This window comes from Eulemur rufifrons, chromosome 7, assembly GCF_041146395.1.
Source record: "Eulemur rufifrons isolate Redbay chromosome 7, OSU_ERuf_1, whole genome shotgun sequence".
Lineage (NCBI taxonomy): Eukaryota > Metazoa > Chordata > Mammalia > Primates > Lemuridae > Eulemur > Eulemur rufifrons.
The window spans coordinates 265,883,156-265,904,462 of record NC_090989.1 but is presented as its reverse complement, the minus strand read 5'-3'; the positions used below and the strand labels follow the sequence as shown (position 1 = coordinate 265,904,462).

At 38.4% G+C, this 21,307-nt stretch overlaps 1 protein-coding gene across 1 annotated transcript; it reads right to left on the bottom strand.

Moving 5' to 3' along the window:
• Window positions 1–1,754: 1,754 nt before the first annotated feature.
• Window positions 1,755–20,654, bottom strand: DNAJC25 (DnaJ heat shock protein family (Hsp40) member C25). The gene is made up of 4 exons (XM_069474551.1): window positions 20,221–20,654; window positions 7,736–7,888; window positions 4,235–4,705; window positions 1,755–2,446 (listed from the first exon to the last, which is right to left on the bottom strand). Exons 1-4 carry the CDS (start codon window positions 20,554–20,556, stop codon window positions 2,324–2,326), a joined length of 1,083 nt encoding a protein of 360 aa, XP_069330652.1. The 5' UTR covers window positions 20,557–20,654; the 3' UTR covers window positions 1,755–2,323.
• Between the last annotated feature and the right edge of the window lie 653 nt (window positions 20,655–21,307).

Here is a 21,307-nt window from a genome sequence, read left to right as displayed (position 1 = left end):
CTTGATGTGAATATAACCCAAAGGGTAATTTTAGCAGACTTAAATTATATGATGATGAATAGATAGCAATGAATAGCTGTGCTCTATAAACTCCTGAATACCAACCAAAAAGGAAATGGTGATAGCCCTAAAATGAAGCATAAGAAAAAATTTTCTAACTAGTAGAGTTGTGGGGTCCTCTATCCAGGATTCCTCTCCAGATGTTTCTAAAATGGAGAGGCTTTTGGTTTTCCTGCTCTACATTCACGCTAGGAGTTTGAAGCATAGAGTCAGTCTATTGAGGGAAGAGGAGAGAGGACTCATAGTCCCTCTGTTAAGGAAGATACATTCACCTTGACTCATGCAATGACCATGATTCCAAAAGACCAACCAAATATTACCAGTGAGCAGGCTGCTGGGACAATTACAGAAATGAGATTTCTAGAAAGACAGGAAGAAATACAGTAATCTAGCAGATTAATCTAGTAAAAGAATATCCAAAAATGTACTGTTTTTATCAGGCAACATTTATGAATGCAAAAATACCCTGTTTTCTGACTTTCCTTATCACTAAGTAAAAAATATAGGCAATCAGAAATTTCTTTGAAAATTTTAAAAGAGGAGTAAGTACCTACACTTCTTTTTGGTTCTCATAATATATGCCACATACTTATGTTCTCAGATAAGTACTATTTTATGTTAACTATAAGATAAAGCATTCACTAAGACAGAGGTTGTGGCTCTATAAACAACCACAGCACCTTTGAAAGGCATTCATTTATGGTTAAGAGTTGGGGATTTGAGGTTTAAAACATAGCTACCTATCAATGAACTCTGCACCTTCTCCACACTCCTAAAAAAGAATGGATGCATAAAACACTCCATCTAATGTTTACAAAAATATAAAATATCATTTCAGAATTTTAGAGTTGCAAAAGGCCTGTATCTGATAATCTGGTCAAATGCCTCCCAAATTTTATAATTGGGATAACTGAAGCCTTCATTCACAGATTAAATAACTAGCTTCAAGTCTTTGGCTGTACTGGCAAAGAACTCTGCCCTCCTGCCTCTTTGTATACGTCTCATATTTGGGCTGAGCTCTTAAAAGGACTAGCTTATTTTAGCTACAAACAGATTCTACTACGACATACTAATCTTTTAAAAGTATATGATACAAAAGCAGTATGTTAATTTTTAATTTAAAATGTCATACCAACAAACTTATGATATATTGCAACCACTTTATTAATACCAAACAATGGGATAAATCCTTTGACAGGAGTATTGATTCACTGCCATGAATATGTACTGATACTTTGGTGTAGTATGTTTGATTCAGCCAAATTATGTGTCACTTACCTTCACTACCACACATATAAAAACATTTATATTTCATTAGTTGATAGAACAGCACACAGCCATGTACCTCTTCTTTCTGGTTTAAGTGCATGTAAATGCTCTCATGTACAATGGATTTTTCACCAAAGACTTCATAATACATGAACAGCTTTTCAGTACACTATCTCTGCCCTGTCACTTTTTTTTTTTTAAATTGAAGAGGAAAAAAAAAAAAGAGCAATACTGTGGTACAAAAGACCTTTTCACAAGGTCCTTCCTGGAGAAATGTTTGTCTGAGAATACAGTTATAGTCCTACAACGAGACTGTAAGCAAGATCATCCTACAAGGACATGGGGGTAGACTCACTCTCCTGGAGAGTTTCTGATCTTATTAAGAATATTATGATGGGGGCGGGGGTAGATAATAAAGGCATTTTAGCAGAAGACTCTCCTAGAGAGGTTATTCTGAACATATTTCAATCCCATAATGAGTGTAATGAAGACGACGTGATAACTGAATTCACTCTGTTGAAGCAGTTTGCATCTAGAAAGACACTCACGATATTGTCATTAAATGCTATTAAATTTGTTTAAGTTTTGTGAAAATATAGAGATCGGAAAAGCAGAAAAATGTAGCACTAGAACAAAGAATAAGGAAACACTCTTGAAGAATAAACATTGAACACACAAAAATTTTAAATGGTGTCTAATAAATTTTCATGTCAAATCTTTTAACTAAACATATAAAATTTTTAAATGGCAACTAATAAATCTTCATGTGAAATCTTTTAACAAAAGCCACAGATTATAAAAATTGAATAATCATAAATGTCTTATGTATAAAGTTTTAAGGGAAAATTTAACTTTCTACATTATTCTCTTTAATCAAACACTGGAGGAATTTTAGTTACTGCTGAGGAGCAGTCACTTGATACATTTCTGAAATAATTCAGTTATGAAAATAATATCATGATTCAGGTTTGGCATAGTAGCGTTCCACCCATCTTTAGTCGTCCACAAATGTTAACCGTCCGGGCCCTTCATTCTTCATCCATCTCCTGTACCTCTTCCATCTAGGGTCATTTGCCAATTTCTTCTTTAATTCTTCCTCTTGCTCTTGTTTGTAGACCTGTAAGTATAAATAACACTAAATGACTTTACAATCCAAAGAGAAACATTTGCCATAAGCTTTATGGCATATTTACATTTTTCAAATATAACTTAGGTGAAAGTTTCCAATGAATGTACTGGTTTGTCTTCTGAAAACCATTCATCTAAAAATACTAAGCAATTAATCATTTTAACATTCGTTGTTAAATAAGAACCACTTTTACAAGAAGAACTAGTAATTTTTTGTCACTCATTTCTGGAACCTAGGAATACATTCTTTTCCACACTGAAATCATATATAAGCTGAGTTTAATGGGCTTAAGATTTCCTCTCTACAACTCATGTCCAAAATTAAAGAATCAATACTTTATTTGTAAAATTTAAACTGATGACTTACAGATTTGTTGATCTTAACCAAGGAACAAAATGACCTTACATATATGTTTGTCTCCAAACTAAACTGGTATCTATGTTTATCTTCAAAGATAATTATTGGTTTTTCAAAATATTTTTTATTAAAGTTTCCAAAGAAGTCTAAATAAAGCATAGAGTTAAAACCTATGAAAACACAGAGAACAAAAAACAGCTGCATTTCTGTAACTTTTAGTGGATGTCAACTGAAGCAAAATGGACAAGTTGTCAGAGCCAGTTTCATAGCCACATTAAATTGTAGAAAGAAACGATTTTACTTCTAAATATTAGGAAGTAATAACTAAGATAACCTCACAGTAACATATTATGATTCACCCCAGAATAGCACTCTAAGAAAGATACAGATTTCAGATTGGGCTGCTTAACATAGTTAAAAAAGAAAACTTTTCAAATAGTTTAGGAACTAACTAGTATATTACCTGCCATTTTTATGTTATTTATAAACAGGCTGAATATACAAGTATCTACTTGCAAAACATCTGGCAATTTGTAAGTTAAATTACTTAAATATTAATATAATTCAGACCAAAACTTTGCTTTCAGTAAAATCTATTTAGAACATTACCTATAATATGAATGACTATGAAACTAAAAAAAAAAAAACTAATGTATTTCAGATGTCTTAAGAATTTCACTGTGCTCAATTCTTATAGTTACTATATTAACCAATCAATTTTACCCAGAATGTAAAACAATATCATTATGATGAGACTGCTAGTCCCTTTAGCACTATGGCTAGGTAGCTGATCACCTCAAAGTAATTTTTGTAGCTGACAATTACCGAATAAAGCATTTATTAAAATCTCCAAAAGTTTAGAGACGTTACAGTAAGTCAATTTAATTTAAAAGTAAAATAAAAGTAACTTTCCATATATGTATTAGTTATTGTGTAGAAGATCCTGTGCTCAATTATTTTGAAATGAAGTTATTTCAACAAAATTTCCATTTCTTGTTCTCTGTTTTGTTTTGTTTTGTTTTTTTAAATCTGTGTGGTTAGGTTTACAAGACTAGAAGAAAACTTGGGGAAGACCACATTTTAATTAGTGCAATTAACAGAAAGTTGTTGAAACATCCTTGCAAACATACATATCTCATTCCATTTCAGTTTAACACAACAAATTAGATGACTCTTAAAGCTTTTTCAGAATTAGTCAATTAAAGTATTTGAAGTTCATCTTTTAAAAAGAGAAATTACAGGTTAAAAACTCACTGCCCCACTCCCAAATACAGTCATACTCTCAATAAAAGATCTTTATTCATTATTTAACTCCTGGATTTCAGAAATTTAAATACAACTCTGAGATCTCCTATCATATACCTAATTTTAACTTGGTCAGGAGAATGACATTAAAATCACAGCAGAGTGACTACTCACCTCATAGTTCTCCTTTATCCAGAGCTCCCGTTTAAGAAAAGTTTCTTTCTGGTGATCTTCTAGACTATCAAATTGAGACTTTGACATCTTCATAGATTTACGTATGATATATAGTCTCTCTTCTTCTCCATATTCTTTGCCTTTGATGTTGAAATTATAGATCCATCGGCAATACCAGACTATATATGAGCACAGGTGAAAAGGAGCTAAGATAATTTGAAACAGAAGAAGATCACATATTTGGGGCTTCTGATAGCCTCCCTTTATATCTATTTTACTTTTTATAATGTTCTTTATGATATTCTCCTCCTCGTCACGAATTTCCTCTTTGGACTTTTTGTTTCTGCCTTTTTCTTTGGCTTTTTTGAGCAGTCCCTGCTGCCTGGCGATCTCTGTAGCTTGAATTCGGTACTTGGGCACTGTGGCTAGGTAGCTGATTGCCTTATTGTAGCTATTCCACCAACTGAAAAACTAGAATATTTGACAAAGAAAAATGAGTCATTTTTATTACCAAAATTAATAGATGATAGAGTGTGTTGGTGAATACCACCACCCAAGAAACCCATTATGATTAAAAACAGGGGTTTCAAAGATCCTACTTTGTAAGTAAAAGATGCAATTGAACAATGCCCACATGTACATAGGATTTCAAGGCTGGATAACTAAGGTAAACTCTGAGCTAAGCCACAAAGCCATTGATTCACACAGGAGATAACCAAGATCAGAGGACTGACTGAGGGGACCACAATACACCTAAAGTTTCATATCTTTGCCATTTAGCTCTTCCCTAGATCATAGATCACTATTAAGAAACCTATTTTTTTTTTTCTGGTTTATTTTTGTTGTTGTTGTTAAACTGCAACCTACTTACTAGAGAAAGAGTTAAATGGCAAAAACTAGCTAGTAAGGAATTTGTTTAAAAAATTCACAGGGCGGTGGCCGGGCGCGGTGGCTCACGCCTGTAATCCTAGCACTCTGGGAGGCCGAGGTGGGCGGATCGTTTGAGCTCAGGAGTTCGAGACCAGCCTGAGCAAGAGCGAGACCCCATCTCTACTAAAAATAGAAAGAAATTATATGGACAGCTAAAAATATATATAGAAAAAATTAGCCGGGCATGGTGGTGCATGCCTGTAGTCCCAGCTACTCGGAAGGCTGAGACAGGAGGATCGCTTGAGCTCAGGAGTTTGAGGTTGCTGTGAGCTAGGCTGACGCCACGGCACTCACTCTAGCCTGGGCAACAGAGTGAGACTCTGTCTCAAAAAAAAAAAAAAAAAAAAAAAAAATTCACAAGGCGGGCCGGGCGCGGTGGCTCACGCCTGTAATCCTAGCACTCTGGGAGGCTGAGGCGGGTGGATCGCTCGAGGTCAGGAGTTCGAGACCAGCCTGAGCAAGAGTGAGACCCCGTCTCTACTAAAAAAAGAAAGAAATTATCTGGCCAACTAAAATATATATAGAAAAAATTAGCTGGGCATGGTGCTAAAAATAGAAACAAATTATCTGGCCAACTAAAATACATATAGAAAAAATTAGCTGGGCATGGTGGCACATGCCTGTACTCCTAGCTACTCGGGAGGCTGAGGCAGAAGGATGGCTTGAGCCCAGGAGTTTGAGGTTGCTGTGAGCTAGGCTAATGCCACGGCACTCACTCTAGCCCGGGCAACAAAGCAAGACTCTGTCTCAAAAAAAAAAAAAAAATATTCACAGGGTATATCAGGCAATTATATTCATTCATATTTTCCTAAACCATCCACATATATCATAATAGCACTCCTATTCTGATGAAAGATTCAAATATGTTTGAACTCTAACTATTTGAACAGGAAAACATTAACATACTTCATAAATGTATTCAACCACAAAAGCTTTTATTGTAAGAAAAAAACCTGCTCCTCATATTATGGTACCTCCATACATTTCAGTTCCTGTTTACTGAATGAATATAGCAGTTATACCAATAACATCCTGAAATATGATAACAGCAATTTATTAAAAATAGCCAAAAAAAGGTTACTATAGTATTATTTAAAGTAAAAAAGTAAAATTATTCCTGCTCTCCCCTTTGAAAGACTAATAATTCTACAAAAGCTGATACATTTAAAATATACCACTTCCATCTTCAATAGGAATTCTTTTACCAATTAAACTGAAGAAGTAATTTTCAAACTAGCAAATTGCTTCATTCTAGTCATTTGACTTGTTCTTTTCCACTAAATGAACACATGATAGGCATGGTTATTTTAATAAGAGGGAAAATTTATTTCAGGCTGAAGTTAAATTTTTGTGATATTTTAAAACAACATAAAAAGTTACTGTACCTCTTTTAATCTATTTCAGAGGTTTTCTTTTTTTTTTATTGTTTTAAAGACAGCAGCTTGTGCTGTTGCCCACGCTAAAGTGCTATAGCGTGATCATTGCTCACTACAGCCCTGAACTCCTGGGCTCAAGTGATTCTCCCATCTCTGCCTCCAAAGTAACCAGGACTACAAGTATACGCCACCACACCTGGGTAATTTAAAACAATTTTTGTAGGGATGGGGTCTCACTATGTTGCCCAAGCTGGTCTCAAACTCCTGACCTGAGGCGATCCTTCCACCTCAGCCTCCCAAAGTGTTGGGATTATAGGCTGCGCCACTGTGCCCAGCCTATTTCAGAGGTTTCCAACGTAAGCAAAAATGCCATTGGGACATATAGGAATGTGTGGGACATTTTGGTTGTTATTATGATGGCAAGCACTAATGACATTTGGTGATGGAAGCCAGGACTTGTTAGGTCAGATTAAGGAGTTCAGATTTCCCCAAGTTTAATGAGAAATCATTGAAAAGTTCTACAAACGTAAATGATATGATCTACTTGACATTTACTCTGGCTGTTACATGGAAAATACACTAGAGGGAGCAATGAGAAAGGATCTGGATTTTTGAAGCGTTGTTTTGAGTCCTTTCCTTTTTTGTTGTTGTTGTTGTTTGTTTTGTTTTTGTTTTTTGGTTTTTTTTTTGAGGCAGGGTCTTGCTCTGTTCCCCGGGGCTAGAATGCAGTGGCATCATCATAGCTTACTGCAACCTCAAACTCCTGGGCTCAAGTGATACTCCTAACTTCAGCCTCCCAAGTAGGTGGGACTATAGGCGTACCTGGCTATTTTTTTCTATTTTTAGTAGGGATAGGGTCTTGCTCTTGTTCAGGCTGGTCTCGAACTCCTGACCTCAAGCAATTCTCCCAGCTTGGCCTCTCAGAGTGCTGGGATTAAGAAGCCTGAGCCACCACGCCCAGCCTCTTTTGTATTCTATAACAACATTCATCATCAATGTCTTAGATTTTCCACTGACAAAGATTCCAATACTGCCAATTGGTTGAATAAATGAATATTTTTCTAATGTAAAAAATTAATCTCAACCAGAAGTAAAATTTTACAAAAAGATACTTGCAGTTCAGTTTTAAGGACTAGCACGAGGCAATGTGCACTCATGCATGTACACACAGATACACATATCCATCAATACACACCTGAAACACCGAAATAGCACACACGCTGACCAAAATCACTACTCTAACATCTACTTTAGGGGCTAGCCGCCTGCTATAGTAGTGGTAGTAATGGCTGTAGTACTCTTCTGGATGATCCAGCATGTAGTCATAATCTTTTCGTGTTTCTTCATCCTGTAAAATGACAAGATACCCAATTTCATAGGACATTTCATTAAGTGGCCTTAGTTTATAATCTGTTAAGTCAAATCTAGAATTTTATAATTAGGTAAGATTAATGTGAGCAAAAGAATTGAAACTGTCAAAATCAAAAATTTCCCATTACTCTTTAAAGACATATAAATGTTTCCAGAGCTTCAATACTAGCTATAAAAGCATAATAAAAGTATTTCTCAAAATTCTTGAGTACTGTTAGTCTTCTAGGAAAAATAAAAACACTTTAATAACATTAAGCATTTAGTCTTTTTACTTTTTAGCTCATGCTGTGGTGCTAATAATGATGTCACCATGTTCCTATAACTTAAGAGCATGTTGACAATTATTCTCAACTGTTGATTAAAAAAAATGTTTATCTCTTGTATATATTCAAAATCATGTTCCAGCCTTGTATAGAAAGTTTTCTGCTGAAAGCAATGATTAAGACAGCAGAAAGTAGGTGAAGCCAATCTGTGCCTACAAAACCGAACTATGCTCACCTCAGAAACGTTGAGACATCAATGCAGTACAATGCTCAAAGTCTAGCTTTGTGGCATTGGGCAAATTTTAATTTGCTAAATTAACTTTAATAGCTAAATTTTAGCCTCTCTTGAGTCTGACTTTTCTTCATTTACAAAAAGAGATAACAATATCTGCCCTACTATTTTCACATGGTTGTTCTGAATATCAAATGGCAAACATTATATAAAAACATGCTACAAATATATAGTGCTTTACTATTATAACACATTGTCACAGCCTAGTACATAAATGAGGTAACATATAGATCTTTCTTACTCATACAAACTCACTGAAAGAATTATCGCATTCTGAAATGCTGCTCTGAATGTTCACACATAAAACATTTTTTAAAAAAATCTTCTCTAATTCTAATCAATCTCTGACAGGAATAAATGCCAATGTTTTACTGAGCTACATAGGTTCAGAGCTGTTAAACTAGGTTACAATTTGCTTTTTATCCCATACACAAAAAATCTTATTTTTCAACTTGTCTGATTTCAAAAAAAAAAAAAAATGCTAAAGATAAAAAGTAAGACCAAAAAAATTCTTTACTCGCTATACGTGAGTGCAACAAAAACCATTACAAAAATAAAAATCTTTTTTAACTCAGAGGATTTCTTTCTAGGATGAAACATTCATAAAGTTGCAGATTCTTAGCTAAAGGCATTTCAAAATCTAAAATTAGTTCCTTACTACTGCAGACAGATGCTCTAATGTCTGTTCAGGGCATCTTTCTGAGTCCCCCAGTATGTAGTTTCTTAGATTTAAAACAAGTTGTTTGCCAATGACAAAATCTTCCTTGTATCTAATAAAATCATTATGTATTTTCTATTAAGAATTTTGAATCTGGCTGAGTGAGGTGGCTCACTTGAGGCCAGGAGTTCAAGACCAGCCTGGGCAACATAGTGAGACCTCATCTCTACCGAAAAATTCTTTTTTAAATTAGCCAGGCATGGTGGCATGTACCTGTAGTCCTAGCTAATTGGGACACTGAGGCAGGAGGATCATTTGAGCCCAGGAGTTTAAGGTTGCAGTGAGCTATGATTGTGCCACTGCACTCCACCATGGGCAACAAAGCGAGACCCTATCTCAAAAAAAAAAAAAAAAGGATTCTGAATCTGAGCGAGAGCATTCTCAGTAACAGTTCTCCTACATTCATTACACTCAAAATATATTTTACTTCTTACTGATATATGAAACTATATAAACTATTGACAGTATCTGGTTTAATTAGATGTGAATATATTTAAAGATTATTTCATGGCACTACATGGCGCGTCAATATGAGAGGTGCCAATTATATATGGAGGAGTGAGCTCAGGTGATGTTATTCTCAAATTCACTCCTTGTATGTTCTCTTCCATGAGAAAGGATTTTCTTGCAGCAACTGCCATATGTCTCAACTGTCAATCCATTATTCCTTCTTGAGGTCATCATGATATTCCAGAGCTTCTAAACTAGAAAGCATAAAACTTTGTAGAGATGATACACACAGTCCTGAAGACAACAGTCCATGTCTCTCGAGGTGTCTCATTTTGAGTGCTTCCAGATACCCCTTGAGAACTTTTCCATTCTCCCTCTACTTTTTGCCTTTGGGCTAATTTTACAGAAATGCCCTGTTTTGAGCCTGAAATTCCTGACTTTTAACTCAGCCCCCAATCTCGACAGATGCCTTTTGAAATGTATTTCTTCCAATACGATTGTTCTTGCTCCAACTAGATTACATATATTAAATAGTTTGGAAACTTAACGCCACACTGACAGCAGATTCCTGCAATCCTCCAGCATCGCTGTCCACGCTGAGCCCTTTGCCCTGGCGGTCTGTGCTTCCGCTAGTTCGCATGCACAGCAAGGTCTCTGAGTATCACTGAAATCTTGTGTGTGGACATGTTTCCAATGGCTACCTTCTCTCTTTTGTTGTCTTATCTGAGTGAAGCTGCTCACATTACACAGAATGCAGATATCATCCCTCTTCAAAACATTTCACCCAGATCTTCCACCAGGGTCAATATCTTCTCACTGGTTTCTAGATTTGTGACTTCACCAAGCCCTGAACTCTTTTAACAGGATGGTCAATTAATGTTCCAACACAAGCTACTCCAAAATCTATACTGTGTGTCTGGCCTCTCTACTGCAAGCAGAGCCTGTGGGGTCTATTCAGGGCCACCTAGTGAGTCCTCATACCACCTAATTCCTGCGAAAGGTCTCAGAGTCATGTCTGACTTCTCTTTCGATGGTTTTCTTTTCCTTGAGGTCACCATAAGTTTATGACCCTGTTTTGGTCAAAATTAGAGACTAGAAAGATGGCCACTTCCTTGTAGCATTTATTCAATTTATTTAATCTTCACTCTAGGGCTTATAGCTTTCTCTCCAGAATGAATAAAATGATCTTTAGGCTGAGGCATGTATACACTTCAGAAAGTATTCAAGGTCAGCACAAATTGGTAAAAGTTAGGAGTTCTCAATAGCTTAAGTCAAAATCCTACTCTTTAGTAACCTACAAAGATTAGAATCAACCTAGTAAGAACAAGAGGATACCAGAAATATTAGCAAAGAAAAGACAGAATAAGAACCATCTCTCTTTCTGGAACTCAATTAGAGAGCGAAGGTACATTCTTATTTTAAGACAATATATTTATTTTCTTCTCCTACTCTTCGTGGAACTACAGTAGCCCCACAAGTTTTGGTTTTTTATCTCGAATGTTTCCCCACGGCCAAGGTTAAAACTTCCTTTGCATGCAACAAGGCCTCCACAACAGGCCCAAACTCACCTACCTAGTAACATCTCTTAGCATGCTCCCCTCTTTTACCCATAGCAAACAGTCAGATAGCAAGTTCTAGAATTTGGTGTGTTCTTCCAATACAACATGCTTTTTCATACCTACATCGTTGAACATACAATTCTCTCTAACTTGAAGTCCATCCCTTTCTTCCAAATTCATGAGCTTCTATTAATCCTTTAGGACATAAATGTTACTGCCTCAGAGTTAGACCACTCTTATTACACTTAGTACCTATTTTTTATAGCACTTATCACATTGTAATCATCAGTTTTTTTTTCTTTTCCTTGTATGAAAATTTCTAGAAGATAGGTAGGGTGACTCATTAATCTCTGTATATCCAAGGCCTAGCACAGTGCCTGGCATTCAGTAACTATCATTTCAAAAATGAGTAGAATTTTATAAAGGTTTTCCTTCACTATATACATCTCTCCAGCCACACAGGCGTCCATCTCACCAGCAAGGCTAGATGGGTGATTATGTCACAAAAACTTCAGCTTAGCAGAAACGACTCCTTGAACTCATAGCTTATGAAAATATGCTACTTTGGCTAAAATAGCTTAAACCTTAAAACAGTTTAATTATCTTACCTTTCAATAAGGTAGTACTTTTTCTTTCAGCAATTTTGTGGATCTTAAGGTCCCAGAGTCTGGAGATTCCAACTTCTTTCCAAAACCAAAACCTTTATACTTGTTTCTTCCTCCTCTCTGTCCTGAGCCTTGACAAGCAGGGCAATAAACTCCTTGTTTCTAATCTCTACAGGAATAAATGGTGCTTCTGCTGGTGTCCACTCCATTCCCAATCCTCTTGGGCTTATGCAGGAGGACTGGAACATAGCCACCAATATCTAGATCAAAAGTGAACAAGAGGAAACCCACAAGCAAAGAAAGCACTGAATCCTTCCTTCTCTTATGAAAATGATCATCCCTCCTCCCCAGAGGCAAAATACATTATGCTCTTGCCTTTGAAGGAAGTCATAAATTGCAATAATTTGATATTGCAGCCAGCCTACATTAAAAAATTTCTATTATACAGAGTATAGAAACCATTTTCAAATGGTAAAGGCCAGGAATCAATAATATATGAAAATGTAATAATATTGTATTCATTCTTAAAAACATATATTAATCCTATTTTTAAAAGAAACACACACACACACACACACACACAAATGATCCTTCAAAATAAAATAACCCCTGCTTCCCTAAATTTTTTTCTGGGCCATTATATCCTACTAAAGAGGAAGAAAATTAACTGCTAACAGTTTCATTTCTTTTCTTGTTCCCTGCCCACCAGTCACTAGTGCAACTATCTTGTCATATGTCTTCTCTTCTCATTCTGCATGTAGTCTCAACAATTTCCTTGATTTGGAATATTACCTCTGTTTTCCCTGGTTCCTGCTATTTTCAACCATGTCCTCAACATTTTCTAAATGTTAACATAAATATTTCAAATTCAACATGTTCAAAAACCAAATCTGCTCTTTTCTGTGTTTCAGTTAGTACTATAATCATTTACTTCGTCACCTTAGCTTTTAAAAACCTTAGTCATTTTCAGTCCAGCAGATAATGATACAGAACATTAAGCCTTGTGTTGAACACAAAGGAGGATAAAAGGACATATAAGACAAGGTCTTGGCCTCAAGAACCCTCCCATCTAGAAGAAGAGAAGCAAGAAAAGCACAATTAAATGTGCTGAGGAACAGGGGACTAACACTGCCTGGGATCTGGCAATGGGATTCACAGAAGAGATGAAATGGGAGCTGGATCTTAAAAAGCAAGCAAGGTATGGTGAGACTTGCTTGTTCCAGGCAAAGAAAATAGCAGGTGTTAAGGTACAGAAGCAGCAAAGAATATGATAGATTCAGTGAAGTTTAAGCACTGGGGAGATTTAGAAGAAAGGAGTAGTAAATGTAGCTAAGAAGGTAAATCTAGATAAGAACTGTTAGAGGATCCTGGATGCTACACCACAATTAGGATGTTATCATCTGTGCTATTGAAAAACAAACTGTTTTCAAGTACGAGAACAACGGCATTGTGTAGAAGTGTATATTTTTGAAAGACTACTCTAGTAATATTGTAAAAAATGGGATGAGGAAGAAATAGATTTTAGCAGCTAAGAAATCAAATAAATTGAACTTGGTAATTAAAGTGGTACAAAAGAATCAAAGGAGATAGTGGGCATGATATCAAAGTTTCTAATTAGAGTTACTGTGTGGACCATGTTACTCACCAAGATAAAGAATACAGGAAGAGGATAACAAGTTTAGAGAAGATGCAATTAAAAAAACTATGGAAGATTTTGAAACAGGAAAGGAAAACAATATCCTTTCAATTCCTGGAGCCTCTAAGGATTATCTATTCCTATAGGAGACCACGTTTGTTTGTCTTTGACTAACCTACTTTAACTCTGTAGAGACAGAAGTAACATGTAGAAAACTAGAAATAGTGCAAATAATTCCTGCTCACAGAAAAACAAATTGTGTTCAGTGGAATGCAACTGATTATTGCCTTGCGGATACTGGCCAGTTTTATAAGCATATTTCAGTATTCCCTATCTGACTACAAATGTGTGGCATTTTTTCTCTTTTGAACTACTTTTAATAATACTGGTTCCCTCATTAATTAATGAGTTAAATAAAATCTCTGACACATGTTCATTTTGTATTTGTATGAGAATCATGATTACATCCTCTTTTAGAGTTTATGCTTTAACAAAGATAACAAGATTGATTTCAGACATGTTTGATTGTGGCTACCTGTGCTACAGACAAGAGGCAGTTGAAAATATCAGCCTGGAGAACATGCAGGTTTTAGAGCTGTCAGCTTAAAAGCAGTGGCTGAGTCAAGGATATATTAATAGTTGAGGTTTGTCAGGAAGAACTTAGAAAATAAAAAAGAAGAGTACACAAAGGACAGAACTCCCTGGAAAAGCAATGTTTAAGGTGTTGGCAGAGAAAACGAAGACTACAAAGACTGAAAAGGATAAGAGAAACAGGACAGGACTGCCATCAGCGAAGTCCGGGAGGAACACCTTAGCAACAGTCCCCAACTTTTTTGGCACCAGGAACCAGTTTCATGGAGTCATGGAAGGAAATTTTACCATGGACCTGGGAGCAGGGGTTGGGAGGGGGAGCGGGCGGGCATGGCATGTGATGGGGAGCAGCTGTAAATATAGATGAAGCTTTGTTCCTTGCCCACTGCTCATCTCCTGCTGTGGGACCCAATCCTAACAGGCCACAGACCAGTATGGTCCACGGCCCAGGTGTTGGCGTCTGCAGCCTTAAAGAACTAAATAGTTAACAATATCACATGCCACAAGAGTTCCCATAGAAAGGAGAAATGAAGAGCAGCTATCAGATCTGGGGATTAGAGTGTCACTGCTCACCTTAAAGAAACAGTTCCAGGCTGGGCGCAGTGGCTCATGCCTGGAATCCCAGCACTTTGGGAGGCAGAGGCAGGAGGATCACTTGAGGCCAGGAGTTCAAGACCAGCCTGAGCAACATAGCGAGACCCTGTCTCTACAAAAAATTAAAAAATTAGCTGGGCATGGTGATGCACACCTGTAGTCTCAGCTACGTGGGAGGGTGAGGCAGGAGGATGGTTTAAGCCCAGGAGTTTGAGGTTACAGTGAGCTATGATGCTGCCACTGTACTCTACCCCGGGCAATAGAGTGAGACTCTATCTCAAAAAAAGAAAAAAAAAAAACAGTTGCAATACATGTGCTGGTACACATGTCAGTCTATAAACAGCTTGAATGAAAGGGAGATGAGAAAGTAAAGACAGTGAACAGTGAAGAAAGAAGAAAAATGTGAGTGTAGCTTAAAAGAAGCAAAATCAAGTGAAAAGAATGGGAAATGAACAAAGAGATTCTCAGGTTACAAAAGAGGAATGATGAGATTCCAGAAAATGACAGTGGAAATAAAATGAATTCAGTCAAAAATATCTTCTTGCCCTCCCCAACCCTATCTCAATATTGCTTCCCCCAGAATTTTCTTTCTGAAACAAACATAAGATTGTGTCATTTTTCCACTTTATACTTCTGGTAACTATTCAAATTCCTGAACACAGCTTAAAGACTTGTTCATCGTCTGATTCCAAATTATGTTCCAATCTCCTTGGTCTCCCTCCCATGTACCTCACAGGCTTCCAACCTAGAAGAAAATACCCTAAAGTCTATCAAAAATGCAGTAAGAGTCTTTGTGCTCTTCTGAATGTCTTAAAATGTTCCATTTACCCATGATAAATCTGCACAAGCTAAATTAAAATGTCAACTGTTCAGTCTCTGACTGGAATTATATCAACTTAGTAGTTTTTGGGTTGATCAAGAGCTCTGATTTGTTGTTGATTTCATGTGCCAGGTAGTCATAGCACCAGAATCAAATACATCTGGTATGTAATCAACCTCAGCCCTAAGTAGGGAATAACAGCTGAAATTAAGGAATCAGTGAAAAATAAACATTAATGGGTTCACAGCAGAAATAGTAAGTGTGACACATATGCTACCATACCCTTCTTCTGGGCCCACAGGAGAAATCACTATCAAACATGTCTGTCACTCTTTCCTACTAAACTCAGAAAAGGTCTCAAAACACTTACAAGGGTTCTAGGTAGTCATGACCAATCAGAGCTGGCATATGAAATGAAAGCTATCTGTCATCCATATAAATTCACTTAATTTGGTTGTTTATCAGCATCACAACTGTAATAGAAATTTATATAATTTTACAATAGTTTAATGAATACTCAATTATGAATTATTAATTGAAATCTGGATGATGTTAAAAAAGAATAGTAATATTAATAAGTGCAGTTAATTTTTTTCCCTGAAACAAGAGTCCCCGGGAGAAATATGATAAAAGTGTGATCACTGGTGGAGAAAATTCTCAGTACTATAATACCTCATCAAACTACATCTCATTCCTGGGACAAGCCTTGCACACTCATGACTCCATGTTTCTGCTGATCAAGTTTTCCCTCTACCAGAAATGTCCCTTCACTGTCAACCTTGGTGACTTTGCTCTAGATCAGCTCAAAGAGTACATTCTTCTCCACTACAAGAAGACATAATTGCTTCCTCTCAGTGCTGCAATATAATCTGCACATACTTTTATTATATAACTTAAATAAATAATAACCAAACAATAACTATTTGTCTCTCTTGTTATATTAAAGTCAGGAACTGTTCCTTTTCCACTGTTATGGTCTCTGTCCAGCACCTACGTCAGTATCGGTTAAAGGAAGGATTGAATAAGAGAATATACTAAAGAATGAACAATAAACAGTAACATAACAGGACAGGTGGTTCAGAATCGAATCCATCCCACTTTTTTGCCAAAATCTTCCTAAGTGCTAAAGCCCTGCCACATCAATCAGACTGATAAAAAGAAACTAAAGTGTTCCTTGTAATGCCTCCCTTCCAAGACAAGTCTGGAGTGAAAGGCTCTCTACATGTTCCTTTCACTTATCACATGACCTTTATGCCAGCAATATTCCTAAGACCTTTTTTCTATGTTCTTATCTTGTGATCTTGCAAAATACTGTCAAATTCCACACTTTCCCATTTTCTACCAATCATAGTGTTTCTAAGTGCATCCTTTCTAGTTGTTCCCTCATCTGCTTATTTCTATGCCATTTCTCACATTTCATCGACTTCATCCAATTTTATCTACATTCAAAAACGATTATTGTTCTCACTTAAAAGCCCTTAGAACATTAAAAGTAGAAGTGCAATTTTTCTCTCATGTAGGAATTTTTCATTTGTAACCATCCAATTTACTTATCTATACCACTCTAAAATTACAATTAATTTAGGTTAAATAGCAAAGTAGGCTGCACATAACAATGTCAAAATGGCAAGATCCACTTTCCATTTCCATTCTATCTGAATCTGTCTGCAGACAGGAGTTTTTGTTAACATTAGTTATCTGATGTGCCAGACACTGTGCTAGGTGCTACGGATATACACACAAAAAATAAGGAGCCTGGTTTAGCAGAGAGGGGAAGAGCTACTCAGGTTTTACAGTGCAGTGTGATAAGTGCTATAGCCACATTAAAAACACATAAACAGGACTAGATTGTTCTACCTCATGAGATCCAATGTTGACACAGAGAGTGAAAGTCCACTTACCTAACTTCCAAAGTCCATGAATTCCCTGAATCCCCAATCGTCAAATACACTGAATACTACTGCATTGTCTTAATTTATAAAACAGTGTGTGAAATCTGCAGTCCTGCTGAGATCTGAAATCGTCAGTTCTTTGGGAATGTGAACTAAGCATCCGACCAGCCCTTTTCCTTCCATTATTACCCATCCTTCTTTTACTGGTTTTCCTCAACCTCTCCATGCACAAATAGACTCTTCTGTTGCTAAAATAGTAATGTCCACGTGTCACATCTTCTTGTCTTAGCATTTGTATCTAAATCATGTTAGTGTGCTTATTTTTTAACAACCATCTAAAAAAAAAAAATCTCTCAAAAGGGCATTTCTTTAACCAAAATAACCTCAGAGTCATAAATCCACTAATGTTTTACACAAGTACAGTTTCCATTTTGGTGATACATTTATTATCAACATTCAGAGATAGGCTTCTGCATCCCCTTCTTATCCCAGAGCCACTGGAACTCAACTTCTCCCACTCTTTCATCTGACCTGTTCTTAGCAAAAGCCACCTGGACCTCTTACTCTTCACAAGCCCTCTCTAAGCCTAAAGATACAATCCAAGCAAAACACTGGTTACATCCCCATTGCCTCAATGGAATAATTTGGAAGGCTGAGGCCCTCCAAATTGGATGACCCCAGTTCATTCTATCTTTGCTTCAGCCAGAAATGATAAACTTCCTCACAATTCTCCATTATGACAGACATAAAATCAGACCACCCCGTTGGTTTTCAATAACTTCTCCCACACACAGCAAGTCAAAGTCCTTTTCCTTATCCCAGGAGACGGCATCTGCAATGAGGTAAACAGCTCCTGGAAGTGCTCCGTTTGGAAGGTCAATCCAGGTCCATCTCTATAAATTTAAAATGGGAGTTTTCACAGAGTTCTGCTAGGTCTGATTTTCAAGGGTCCAAACTATCCCCACATCTTCTTTTTCTCTCTCAGATAATTTCCACAGTAATACAGTGTGGGGGAGGGAGTCTGGGGGTGCTACAGAACACTCCCCTCACTCCCTCCTCCATCAGTACAACCCCATTTCTAGTTCCCTATTCCAAGGTATTTGCACTATCACAAACCTGTTAGACTCAAGGGTATAAGTGTCACTTTCTCCAGACATACTAGTCTTTGACTGCCTAAAAGTTCCTTGTTCTTGAGTGGACAAATTATTTCATCCAGTTTTTTATTAGCTGACAAATCAGGGCTAAACTTCAGGGGTAGAAACTTTTAGAGGCAACCATACAGGTCCACCAAATTTGTCTCTTCAAAAAAAATAGCGAGAATGTTTAGAGACCCGGGATCCCTCTCAGCAAGAATTTCTCTACGGTACTTTTTCTACCCCCTAAACTTGGCACTTGTTTTCAAAGTTCTTACCAACATGATCGTCATTCTCATGCCAAACCTACTCATCCCCAATCCCACAAAGCAACAACTGGCAGTGTCTCTGCTACCTTCTCTTCTGGAAGTTCTCTATCTTGGGCCCCCTTATGCACCAGCAGGGTTTGAAGCACCACCAGCAGGGCCTCTGGCTGACTGCAATAAACACAGGTTGGGGCTTCTTCACATGCTGGGGTGCCCTGGATGGAGACAGTTATTTCCCATTTTTCTGCAGTCTCTCCTCATTCTTTACCCTAAGTAATGGGCAACAAAGCCCTCTGGCCTCAGCACACACTTTCCCAGTTCCCCACCCATACATCAGTTAACTGTCAATAAGAATTATGATCTCACTAATGCTAGTGAGAATTTAATGAACTAGAGACACTCATTTTGTTGATTCCAAATTGTCCAAACTGCTCTGGAAAGTATGAATGAAGTCATTAACTCCTTGACTCAGTATTTTCAGCTCTGGAAAGCTAATGTGGAGAAACAGTCCATGGTTAAAGTATAGTATAACCACCCCAAGTACAGTCATTAAAAGCAGACAATATAGCAACATGGAAAACTTTGCCTCAAAATCAAAAGACTAGAAAGACTTTACAATTGCTGATGCAATAGTATGATGGGGCCTTGAGGCTATCAACTATGATTTACAGTTTGTTATTTCTTATATGGTTTAATCTTTGCAGTAGAATAAAAAAGCATCAGCTATATTTCCCCATCCTCATACCCACAGGATGCAATAAAACCTCTGTCAAGTGAGATGTGAACACATAGTCACAAAATATTTCCTACTAGAAATTCTGAGAGTCCTTAATCACTTATTTATGAGTGCTATATAGGGGGGTTCGCACACTTATCACTTAATCCCCATAATAACCCTGTGAGGGTATCATGGCCTTAATTTTGCATATGAAGAAACAGCTATTCTGGCATATTAAGTCCCTACCAAGGTCATACAGACGCGTCAGAGCCAAGAATCAAACATCCAGTCTTCTCACTGGTTTTTCATTGTTCTTAGTGTTTTCCAAGTTCCTTAAACCCAAGCTATTATAAATGTCATCGTTAATACTATCCCCAGAAACCAAGTTTCTGTCAAATTGACATGATCACAGTGTCACTCAATACTGAAGACATTTCCCGTGTCCTATGCCAGATTCTAGTAATAATCATCACCCTGCTTTGCAAGTACCAACTGCACGTTATTAAAATATTTTCACACAAGTTTAAGATGCCCAAAGCTTTGCATAACACTGTCTCAAAAACGAGGAAGGGGCTGGCTGATCCTCCAAGGCCCAGGGCTGTTCCCATGCTGGTCAGTGGGCTGACTCGGCTCTTTCCCAGGGCCACGTGGCAAACGTGAGCACCCTAAAGGTCGTGGTGGCGACTCGCTCCGCGTTCCGGGGGCCGAGGGCGCGGCGCCACGCATTTCCCGCGGCCGGTCCTCGAAGACCATCTGCGCCCACAGGCCTCACCTTGAGAGTCTCGTAGGCGGTCGCCACCAGCAGAAAAGCCTCCTCGGCGCTCTGCGGCGTCCGCCCCGGGCCCTCGTCGCCGGGCTCGGGCCGATAGCGGTCGGGGTGGTAGCGCCGGGCCAGCTGGCGGTAGGCCCGCGCGATCTCCGCCTTGCCGGCCGAGCGGCTCACGCCCAGCACCTCGTAGCAGTCCCGCGTGCCGCAGTACAGCCCCTCCAGTAGGGCCCCTGCCGGCCGCGCCCGCAGCAGCACCAGCAGCAGCAGGGGCGACAGCAGCACCGTCCAGCGCCGGCCGGCAGCTTCGGCTCCCCGGCGTGGAGCAAGCGGCGCCGCCATCCCGGCCTCGCAGGCGGCTCGGCCACCCCAGCCGCTCTCCAGCGCTCCGCCAGGCGCCGGTCTCGGCCGCCAGACCCCGCTCCACCTCAGCAGCAGGCGCGTCCGCGCAGGCGCACAGGGGCGGCTGCGGCAACCACTTCCTTTCCAACACGTTGCCAGGGGAGAAGGACGCCTCAGCCCCGGGCCGCTTCCGGTCTGTCATGTAAGGCCTCCCTAGTCCCAGCAACCGGAAGATTAGTTCTCCGTCTGACGGTCCCGGAGGATGTCTGTGCGTCCCGGGCTCACTTAGCCCGTGTGTTCGGAGCGTTTTGGCGTCCACAGTGGCCGTCACACGCAACCTTTTCGACATCATTGCAAAAAATACGGATGCTCGGTTAAATTTTAATTTCAGATAAAAAAAAAAAAAAAACAAGAAGATACGTGCTTAGGGTTTTAAAGCCAAGGGTCCAGTCCCGGACGCCTCCCCCATGCTGCCTTCCAAACGGAAGATGAACTTAGAAATTCTAGGCGCTGGCTACTAGGGACCCTGAAAACTCATGGTCATCTGTTTCAGGGTTTCTCAGCCTCCACACTATTGACTGACACTTGGATCAGATTGTTGCCTTGGAGGGGCTGTCCTATGCCTTATAAGATGTTTAGCAGCATCCCAGGCCTCTCCACACTAGATGCTTCTAGTACCACTACCCCCATGGTAGACTTAGGTGTAGGATGGTGCATTTGTTTGAAACGTTCTGTTTAGATATCAACTGTC